General features: G+C 35.3%; 1 protein-coding gene across 1 annotated transcript in view; it reads right to left on the reverse strand.

Annotated features, from left to right (window-relative positions):
* Positions 1-12,076, reverse strand: part of LRP1B (LDL receptor related protein 1B) — a 1,787,379-nt gene that overhangs the window by 761,336 nt on the left and 1,013,967 nt on the right. Inside the window, exon 11 of the mRNA XM_024744102.1 lies at positions 10,437-10,673. Within this exon, the coding sequence (XP_024599870.1) occupies positions 10,437-10,673 (237 nt within the window). The remainder of the gene's footprint in view (positions 1-10,436; positions 10,674-12,076) is intronic.

Here is a 12,076-nt window from a genome sequence, read left to right on the forward strand (position 1 = left end):
GAATCAGCCCGTCACTGAAGTATCTGAAAGGTTTGGTTTACTAAAGGTAACTATAATAAGAACAAAATCCAAACACAGTGAAATTACTGAATAGATTAATCAAGCTCTTCACACTAACACACTGACAAAAGAAATGTATCTATGCTCCTGGCCTACATTTTACTTATTTAAGTTTCTAAGGTTTTCCTACATAAATTATTTGAAATGAAGAGTCATACAGAAAGCAAAAGACAAACAACCCATTGAGATAAACTGGTCAACCAAAGAAGTAAAGTGTAAATAAAATCAGACTTAAGATGACCTTGATATTTAAGGAGACCTTCAGATTTAAACATTGAGTTATCAACATACACCTATCAGAATGGCTCAAATGAAAAAAAGACCAATAGTACTATGTGCTGGAGAAAAAGCAGACCGACTGAAACCTTGATGTGGGGAAAGCAAAATGACCCAGTCACTTTGAAAGACATTTTGAACAGACTGAAGAGTTTGACAGTTTCTTATAAAGTTATGCATACACTTACCATACTAGTAGGCAATCCACTTTCAGAAATGAAAACACATGTCCATATAATGTACTACATGTAAGTGTTTATGACAGTTTTCTTCAAAATTGACCAAACTTGAAACAACCCATTTGAACATCCACTGGTAAAAGAATAAAAGTTTTGTGGTACATCCATGTAGCATAATACGACCCATTGTGAAAAACAAATGAATGTCTGACTCAACAACATGGAAGAATCTCAAAAACATCTAAGTAAAGCAAATCAAACTCAAAGGCTATACATTTTAGGATTAAATTTTTCTGAAATTTCAGAAAAAGTAAAACTGTAGAAAAATAGATTAGAATAGAAATCAGATCAGTTGTTGTTAGAAACTAAGGGAACTTTCTGGGGTGATAGGAACATTCCAACTTGACTGTGGTGGTGGTTATTCAACTGGAGATATTGAATTGTTCACTTAAAAAAGGTGAATTTTGCCATATATAAATTATGCTGTAATAAACCTTATTTTAAAAAATACAATTATAAACACAGCTAGAGTTTATCAGGAGAAAAATACAAGTGTTTAGAGTAAATTCTGCAGCCATTTTTGGATCGAACAACAACAACAAAAATACCAGTTAGTTCAGTCATTAGTTTAGGAAAAAAAAAAAGAAATAAAAAGATTAATTTCTTAAAGATTTTTATCAACATGATACCAAATAACAAATATGACTGACATTTAACCTCAGATTTTTGCACTTAATTGTATCTAGCAAAGGTTGTCATAAAATCAATCTGTGATGGAGCAGGTATGGGATGTATATACTCCTGGCCAGGTGCTATAGGTTCCCACGGCTAGACCACACTCCCTATAAACCAACTTGCACAATTCACAAATCATGGCATGTATCCAAAAGCAACATAATTTTCTTCGGGGCATAAGATAAAATAGTGTAAGCAATGGGGACTGATTAATAGGAACAATTTTAGGACTTGTGATGCACTGTGAATAAGCAATCTTTTCATCCATCTTGAGAGCTAGTGTCGGTCTGGGGTTGGAAATAATTGTAATTTGTAGGTACAACCTTCATATATTTTGTCATTCTGAAGAACTTGTACAGAAAATTAAGTTGGATGATACAGTTCACTGAAACACAAAATTTTAGAAAATATGTCACATCTGGTTTTCCTTACAATCACGAATATAGGCAAAGGTGACATCTGAGTTATTACACTTGGATAATTAAAATTGGAGGAAAGAAAAGAGTATGAGAGATGCTCTTTCACCTCATGTCCAGTGATGGCACCATCATGAACCTCTTGAGAGCTTTTTGTATGTGCTTTTATGTTGTTTACACTTCTTAATTTGTAAAGTCTCAATTCTAAGCCCTGCAAAATCACTATTTTAAAGTTTAAAAGAAAAACTAAGAATCTAGGTGATAGTAACACCAGATAATTTAAAAAACTAGGAATATAAAGATGAGTGAAAATACTATTTGTTGCCATCTTTAAGTGAATTTTCAAAATAGTCTTACTGTTGTTTTTCTTACATCTCCTTTCCAGGTGTCATTTGGACCACTGCCTAATGACTATTAGAACATCCCACAGTTTGGTTGATCACTCCTGCAGAATCAGGAGCAACAGTTAACTCACCATGACATTTGTAATGGGATGTTAAAATTAAAGCTTTGATTAGAAGACAAAATGATTAAAAAAAAAAATCAAAGTGAGTGTGAGAAAAAAAAAGTCCTTATATTTTACAATGAACTAGATCACAATTGTTTCCATAACTCTTAGACACCTTAACCAGATCAATGGTGTAAAGGGAACATAATGTAAACAGGGGAGGGTTTTAGGAGATTTCTTTGGAGAGTGATGCTGCTGTTCTGTTAGTCTCTAGTCCCTACCCTTCAATGCCCCAAGGTGGTAGAAAAGAGAGAATGGAAGGGTACTTTTTACCTCAACTCTAGTGATGGAGCTTTCTATGGGGCCTCTAAGAGATCTTTGAATTGTTAGTTTTTCCAAATGTGCAAAACTCACACCTGAGAAAGTCTCACACCTGAAAAAGCTAAAGTGGACTCTGGTAGCAGAATACTTAGTGGGGGTTGATTTGCACTGTATCTGCACTCCCAGAGTTTATTGGGGCAGAAGGTTTACAAATAATTTTGGGGACTATACGTGGACCACACAGGAGCGTATGTTGGCATAGGGATGTCTGCAATCTGGCTGGTTACAGGGACTCAAGCAATAAGAAGATGGACAGGAACTGGTTATTCAAGGATGCAGAGTCACAGGCGTAGAGTTTCATGCACTTTGGCCAAGGGAAATGTAATTAGAGGGACCTAGCAGAAAACCTCCAAATAGCTTGCACATGCATACACACAGACACACACACACATATACACACCCCAAGAGTGATTTTAAAGATCTGGCAGTCTCAGAGAGAGGTCAGTTTATAATGGAACCAGTTCACATAGGACCTTTGCTATCTCCTTATCACTCCTAACCAATCTTACCCTCACCTCTTCCTACCAATGTTGAGAGGTGAGTGGGCATTGGAAACTAACTAACAAGTTGGGAGGGGTGGCAAGGAAAATAAATGCAGGACAGAGAAAGAATGAACCAAATATGCCCTCCTTTCCTTTTTTCTAGCCAGAAGACAATAGACGTGGGGAACAGGGAAGATTTGATGATACACTGAATTTAGAATTGTGACATATGTATATATAGTGGAGTGGGCATTCCCAAACTGAGTCTGTGTTTCTGACCTAACATGACCGAGAGGTCTGGCTGCTGCCTCGTTGTTAGCAGAAAGGATTGGGATTTGACCAAGTTTTGCTATGGGGTAAGAGTATTCACTCTACTGAATACATTTTAATAGTCAATGAAAGGCAAAAATAAAACTTCACTTTAGATAGGGCAGAGTCACATTATTTGACATACGTGTTCTACAGACAATGACTATTATCACCCCCTAAAATCCTCTCATAATGGATAGTTTCAAGGGAACTTGCTCAGCTGGCACTGTGGATATTAACTGTCCCCACAATTTGAGCTAGCATTTCCTATTTTAGAGCCCCCATAGTAAAGTCTGCCAAGACTAATTTATTAAACTTTTCTTTTTCATCAGAAATTTGCATTAACCTAAACAAATGTACAATTACAGTCAGTGATTAGAATATTAGTCCTACTAGTTTAAGAGAGGATTCCCAAGTGATTTTTGAAGTAACAAAGATTACATAATGCTGAGAATAATTAAGCAATTAGGTTGAATGTATTTCTATTTTTTTAATTCATGGTAAAACTGGAAATTTATTTAAAGTGCCCCCAAATTTTACTGACCAGAATATTTATTGATGTAACAATCATATTTGTAATAATACTTCAATTGGTACTTTGGAGATTATCAAATATTTTCACATTCTATCTTTTGACCTTACCAGTAATTAAACATTTACAAGATAATAGACTTCTTTATAGAAACTTCTAGGGCTATTCTGAACTCGTGTGTGTGTGTATGTGTGTGTATGTGTATGTATGTGTGTGTGTGTGTGTGTGTGTGTGTGTGTGTGTGTGTGTATAGTATGCTGTATTTGTCCGTGCTTGTGCATGTATATATATGCCTATGTTGGGTGGAAACAAATAAAGGGAAAGGTATCTTTTCTTCCATGTTTACTATAACCTATTAGCAACATGGCCAATTCCATTTTTTATGACTTAATATATTTTAGAACCCAGATTTCAATTTCTTCCTACCCATGCCAACTTTTCTGACAAAAACACATATATTGGCTTAAAGTTTTTTTCCAATATCTCATATACTTCCTGAGAAACATCAGAAATTATGAGAAATATATATAAACTAAACATGAAATTGAACCAGTGTTTTCAGGACTCAAATCTCCTGCGGATTCTGGGAAAACATCTTATTGATAGTCAACAAGAGTCAGTTACGTACAAACAGGCTATAACCTTGCTACTCAGCAGGACAACAATAACCATTAGATTCTCAAAAGTTGCAAATGCTTGCAAATCTCTTCTTAACAGTTTTAATTAAGAAATGTCTCATTACTGACAAATGTATTCATTATTTCCTTTAATGGTTGGTCAGAGTCTACATCACTCAGAATTTTTCTTTATGAAAAAGTCAGAATTAAAGTCAGAAAAAATGAGATTGATATTCACCTGCAATCTAACAGCAGAGAGTAAAGGCTTGTTCTTAATTTTAAAATGTTTTGCAAGGCATAATGACTATTTAACGTTCATGGGAACTTTCTAACATAATTTATTAATGATATCTCAACAGGTTTGTTTCATCAATTGTTAACACTCGATCTTAATGAGACACTAGAAATACCTAGAGAATTATAGAATGGTGAAGTTCATTGAAATCCAAGAACAAATGGTGATCTCTAGATACAGAAAATTATAGTCTCACTCTCAGGTGGGTGTCATCTGGGAACAGATTGCACCCTATAACCTGTTTTGAGTGGCCACACTAGTCCTGGTTAAAATAGAGGTCTGGGAATATTTCTGGAGTTCTGAAGTGTGTCTTAAGTCGGTGTTTGTCTATGTGCGTGTATGTGGTGGTGGTAGTGGTATTACAATGATGAATTATCAAATAATAATTCATGGCCCAGGTATAATACCATACATTTCAACACAAAATTGGATAGAACTGAGCTGAAGAACAGGGTTTGACTCTTCACATGCTGGACAGGCAATCACATAAATATGGCACTACCCTTTGATACTTTGATAATATGTCAACAGATAACCTTTAAACATGTCATTTGGAAGATATGTTTGTCAGAGACTGCCTCCCTAACTCCTGGCTACAGTTCTCTTCATATCAAAACAGAGAGCCTCTCTTCCATGCTGCCCAAAGTTATTCATTGTTCTCTAACTTCATGGATCCTATAAGTATCTTCAGTTAAAGGAAGACTCTGAGGTGTGGAAATGTGTACTTACTGCGGATCTCAATCAGGTAGAACCCATCCTAAGAAGTATATAAGGTCAAAAAAAAAAAAAAAAAAAAAAACAGTTGTTAAGAATCCACCTGCCTGTGCAGGGGACACAGGTTTGAGCCCTGGTCCAGGAAGATCCCACATGCCCCAGAGCAACTAAGCCTGTGCACCACAACTACTGAGCCTGCCTGCACTCTAGAGCCCACGAGCCACAACTACTGAGCCTGTGTGCCACAACTACTGAAGCCCATGCACTGCAACAGAAGCCACCACAATGAGAAGCCTGCACACCGCAATGCAGTGTGCTTCCCCGCTTGCTGTAACTAGAGAAAAGCCCACAGGCAGCAATGAAGACGCAATGCAGCCAAAAATAAATAATTAATTTAAAAAAAAAAAGAAATACATAAGGTCAATATAGCAAAGTGGTTCAGAGCACATGCTTTGCATTAGTTCCTCTGGCTACTGTTACAAATTACCACAAATTTGGTGACCTCAAGTCTGCAGTTTAATGATGAGATCTATTGAAACTACAGTTTTTCTGTTACAGCTGCAGGCATTAATAACTTTCAAACTCAGGAAAAATGCTTTGAGTGTTTTTTTATAAGACTTTAAAGATATGAGATAATGTGAAAGATATTTTAACATACCTTCTATTTGGATATATGTATCTCAGTATAACTAATTTATACAGCTTAAAACCAAGTACTGCACTAATAGAATATATGCAATAATAAATTGAATACTAAGTTTTCATTTTTGTATTTTTTCCTTTCTGCTGGAAATTATAATTCATTCTGCCATGAAAAATGAATCTTGGACAAGACATTCAAGAATCTAAACATGAATACAACCTTATAAAGAACATCTATCTTGTCCTCTTAGAGAGCATAACAATTATATCGGTAAGAATTGTTACCAAGGCTACTGCCCCAGAATCATACCCCTGGCACTCCCTCCAGGTAAATTTGCAGAAAACCACAGCTAACCATATCCTCTAGCTGTGTTCACAGCAAAGGAACCAGAGTCTCATTATAAGAAAACTGGTGCAAGCTGGTTCAACTTCAAAAGTGGGACAAATATCGCCCTGCACCTCATTACCATCTCATTGTAAGAGTAAGACCCCTGTCTGTCTGCCCATGATGCTTCAACCTGCTTCCAACCCAGATGCCAGAGGACCATACAAGGACAGAAAAGAGGTGACACCCCAGTTCCAGGAAGAACCTGCCTATTCCCAGAAGACCAATGCATACACTTCCCCATCATTAGCCTTGCCCTTAAAATCTTGCCTTAATTGTCAGTCCCCTGGGCATGAAGTTGATTTGTGATTAAGATCCCACTTCTCCATTCTCCGGCCATTGAATAATGATTGTGCTGCTTCAATCTCAACTTTGGTTTCATTTTTGGCTCTGCAAACCCAAACAGAAAAGAACCTTCCTTCCCCCTGAGGCAGGGGCTTGGCCAGGCTAGGGTTCAAGTAGGGGATCATAAGACCTAATTTGGTAACAGAATGACTAACCACTTAGTCTATTTTCGCTTGCTGTTGGCATCTTCGTTTATTTCTTTAGAGCACTTATCATGATCTTGTTCATTTATATCTTTATTTGTTTATTACCTATTTTTCACTATTTGGATGTAAACTAAATATGAAGCTTTGTCCTAATTACTGCAGCATTCCCATCACCTAAAATAGCACCTGGCTCAGGGAAAGCATTCAATGAATATTTATTGACTGGGCAAATAAATAAATCAAGTAATTAATTAAAAGAAATCAAGAGTATAAATTTTCCCAGAAATTTTGTCCAAAAATTCTGAAGAGTAAAACACAATAAAGACTGGTAAGTGTTTTGTCCTTATAAAAGTCTATTTTTATTAAATCACTAATATGTCTTCATTTCATAGATATTTTCCATAATTATTGAGATATATGTAAGTACTTCAAATGGGCAATTTTCCTGTCTTATTTATTTATGTACCACTTTAGCCCACAATATTACACAAAGATTATGAGATATATCACATTTAGGATGTTTGCAATAAAACTCTAAGAGAGAAAACAAAAAGAATGAACAGAGATGGGTCTTTTTTTTAAATGCTGTTTTTTTCTATATAAAAAGGATCTGAGCTTGTAAAGAATATGTTCAAGATATTTATGTTTTATGTAAAAACAGCAAAATCGTTAAGCCTTCTACTTCAAACTATACACATTTATCTAAGATTCAGAATATCTACTAAGCTTACAAAATCATTTGTCAAACCAAGCATTACCTCTCAGTCTTCAGGTTAGTTGGTAGACTAGTTAAATGAGTGAATATACATAGAACTTAATTTTTCTGATCCCAAGAATCACGAATTGTCATTTGCCAAATATAAGTTCTGTTTTGACATGTTAATCTCACAGCATAATGTGTATTATTATTCTCCTTACTGGTAAGAAGCAAGATAAGCTAATAAAAAGACATTAAGCTGTCCCTTGTATAGGATAATCAAAATGTTAACTATATTTCAGGTGTAAAAATCGACAGGTTTTCAGAACCTTCCTACTGCCAAAGCAACACTGTACAGATGTGCCTGGCAGTCAAGTGGCCATTAGAATTGACCTCTGTTGCTGTGGTAAAATGCAAAGAACTCCAATGTCACTGACTAGATATGGTTATCAAAGTTAGGATTATTAGCTGGAACATTCAGTAACAGCACAGGAACTGACACTTTTTGAAAAGAGCCCAAGGATCCTCTATATTACATGTCAGTCTAGGTCAAAATTAGAGCAATCCAAATGCATCTACTTAGAATATGCAAGTTTATTGTCCTTCTAAAATTGTCAAGCTCCTATTATTCGTTATTGGATTACAGAGAAAAGTAGGCAGACAGCCTCTGCCTCATGCAATTTAAAGTAAAACTCTTGACTCTAATTAGACACTCCTTAGGTGGCTAAGTCATGGTGGATTTATATTGCCTTAATCAGTAAACTATAAAAAAAGACAAAAACAGGGATATTTTTCATTTTAGCACTTCATTTGTTGCTTGTGGAAGGTGTATTTTTATCATTAAAGTTTGATTTAAAGTGAACCTGAGTTGAATGAATAATCTTCTCATGCTGTCCCCAATCCCTCTAAAAGACAGGAGAGACCATCATGCATTACTACTCATGCTGTAAATAATTTTAGTCCGTTTCTCTACTTTTATTTTCTCTACTTCCTCCCTCTGATTCACTCTGTACTCCACCACCATATTGATTCTCCTAAAATATCTTTTTTTTTTTTTTTTTTGCGGTACGTGGGCCTCTCACTGTTGTAGCCTCTCCCGTTGCGGAGCACAGGCTCCGGACGCACAGGCTCAGCGGCCATGGCTCACGGGCCCAGCCGCTCCGCGGCATGTGGGATCTTCCCGGACCAGGGCACGAACCCGTGTCCCCCGCATCGGCAGGCGGACTCTCAACCACTGCGCCACCAGGGAAGCCCCTAAAATATCTTTTTATTCACATTATTCTTTGGCTCAAAAGCATTTCCTCTTACCCCTTCAGGATTTTATCCAAGCCCCTTCACCTCACATTTAAGGCCTTGAATTTCACTACCTTTCGGGATCCACAGCTCCTCTGTCATGATTACCTGTAAACTAAACCTGCAGTAGTGACCCACTTAATGTTCCTCTCATCCTCTTTCTGGAGCGTGAGCTTTTTGGTGTTTTTTGTTTGGGTTTTTTCTCATGAAATTCCTGGTGCTGAAATATACTCCCCTCCCCTTTAACATTCTTTCTTTAAGATCTAGCCCAAATACTACCTCCTTCACAAAACAGTTCTCTGAGAATCCCCAGATAAAGACATCTCTGCCTTCCTGTGTATTCTTATTACACAGACATTCTCCATTAATCATGTATTGCTCTGGGCCAGCTTCGAACTTATTAAATTAAATGCTGCAGAGCCTTTATATTGAGTTGGCCAAAAAGTTCATTTGGTTTTAAGTAAAAATAAAAGACACATTTTTCATTTTCACCAAGACCTTTATTGAACAACGTATTCACTAACCAAATGAACTTTTTAGCCAACCCAATATTTTGGGGGAGTTTATATTATCTCCAAAGGTAGATTATAAACTCCTCAAAGGCAGTAGCCATTTCCTAACATTTTTTTTAATCTCCTGTGATAGCTAGCACAGTGTCCTTCATATAATAAGCATACAATTAATGTCCCTAAATCAAGGATTTTTTAAATATTTGAGAAGCAAACTGTATATATGAGGAAACTGAGGTCCAGAATCATTAGTAACTCACCTAAAAGTGACTAGCAGCCAGTCGAAGACTCAGTTTGCTTGATTATTAAAGATGCTTTTTACTTATACCAAAGTTGTACTATTTCATTATTGATCAGTTCTAAGCCAAGTAATTTATGAAACTCACTGATCTTAATAAAGTATATGCATATGTTTACATATTATATATAATAACATATATGTATTTGTAAATAAAAATAGGTATAAACAAAGTTTCTCTGCAGATATTATTTCAAGGGTGACTCTAAAGAACTCAATTGTAATATAACGTCAAAAACAATATGCAAGAATCGTGAGGACAATGGGAACATTGATCTTTTTAATGAACTTTGAGTGACACGACCAATATTCCAGTGAGAACCAAGTATTACAAAAGTCTCCAATGTCCTGTTAAATCTTATGTTCTACCATATAACACTGTAAACATATAACTGTAAGTCTACATTTTCCATGAAGGTGGATTAATAGCTCAATTTAATTCCTGTAATACTTATAATGTAGTGGACAATTGCAAGTTCAATTTTATAATGAAGGTTTTAATAAGTCAGTATTTGGAAAACATGTTGAAATAATGTTACTCAAGAAATAGAAATTAACAAATATTTTAAAATCAACAGTAACTTGGGTTCTGGTTAAAGTTAGTTTGACGTACATTGGATTTATCCTTTTAAATAAATGTTTTGTCTCTGGGCAGTTTGATACACATTGTCACTTACCATCTTTCAGGATGGTTTCTCGCTCTGTGCCATCTATCTTCTGCCGGCCAATTAGGAAACTGGTGGTGTCAGCAAAGTAGATATAATTGGTTTCTGCATGAAAATCTAAAGCACGAGGGTTTACCAGATTTTCTATGGGGATCATGTATTCATCAGCTATCTTGGTATTCAAGTCCATTCCTCTAACAATTCCTGGGCGTCCTTTCCCATAAAAGAGGAACAACTCATTCTTTGGTCCTGCAAAAGAAAGATTACAAACATAAACAACCGATGCTGCCTAATCTTCTTTACCCTGCATAATGCCACTGTTTAATTAACTGGCACAATTAACATTTTTTTAAATTCAGTACCAAAAATTAAACCCTAAAATATGCCAAATGCATCTCGATGCAAGAAGGCCAGCTAATTGCATTACTTTAGTTAAAACAGAAATTACTTCTGTGAATAGGTTATATTTGTTAATTATTCTTTTGCCTGTTAACTGTAGAGCAAAAACACGACAGATCCTTGGATAACTTATAACTGTAAAATGGACATTTGTTAAAACATCTGGCACATTTAATTTTACAGGTCATTACAATCTATCTAACATATCTGTAGATACTAACTGTAGCATTCATTATGTTTGACAGTGCTAAAAACTTCAGAATATTTAAAACACACCCCCTACTCAGAGTTTGCATCTACAGACTGTCAGAAGCAAACAAAAAGAATCACACAATATCACATAACTTGCATGTGAATATATTATAGATTGTATAAACGTGATTTTTTTTTAAGACGAAATAAAATGCCAGTTACAGTGTCACTTCTTTCTTCATATCTTAATTAGAACGTTAGAGGATGATGCTGTCTGCCGGTAACTCTGACGTACAACACAGCCTTTATCAAAAACTAAACAAAACAAAAAACTGTGACCTGGGTTAAAATGCAAGAATCAAGGAAGCTTTTTCTACAAAATGAATGAACTCCTTCAGACTTTTATATGAAACTACACGCAAGGCTCTCGTATTGCTAGGGCACATTGTACTTAGTTTAGTGTACATAATTTTGAAAGGAATACTTCATATGGAAAGGAAAACATACTAGGTTTTATTAAGAAAACTGAGGATACATATGACTATTATATTTGGATAACCATACCACAGTGAGATTCTTAGTAAATTAAAATGATTACATTATAAAATTTGGAGGAAATAAATAAGTAATTACTCATAAACTCAACACCCTCAATGCAAACTATATAATCATTTTATATATTTTCTTTCTTGTTTTCTTTTAAAAGTAGTGTTAATGAATATTAAAAAAAAATTTTTTTAAAAGTAGTGTTAATATATATAAATATTTACAAAATGTTAATATTTAAAGAATAAAAAATAAAACAAATCTCATGTGCCTAGCATAGATCCTAAGAATATTTCCAGAACATCAGAATGCACACACATGCCCCAAAGCTCACCCCCCTTCCATCCCAGAGACATCCAGTATCTCTGGTTATATACAATAATATGGTTATTGTGTTTACCATGCATTTTTTAGAAGTCTTGCCACATGTTGTTTGTATTTCCCAACAGTAGACTGTTTAATTTTGCATGTTTGAATTGCATGTGTGCTATTAATTTTATTCTTATTAAATATTT

Source organism: Neophocaena asiaeorientalis, unplaced genomic scaffold (genome assembly GCF_003031525.2).
Source record: "Neophocaena asiaeorientalis asiaeorientalis breed wild unplaced genomic scaffold, Neophocaena_asiaeorientalis_V1.1 scaffold11, whole genome shotgun sequence".
Taxonomy (NCBI): domain Eukaryota; kingdom Metazoa; phylum Chordata; class Mammalia; order Artiodactyla; family Phocoenidae; genus Neophocaena; species Neophocaena asiaeorientalis.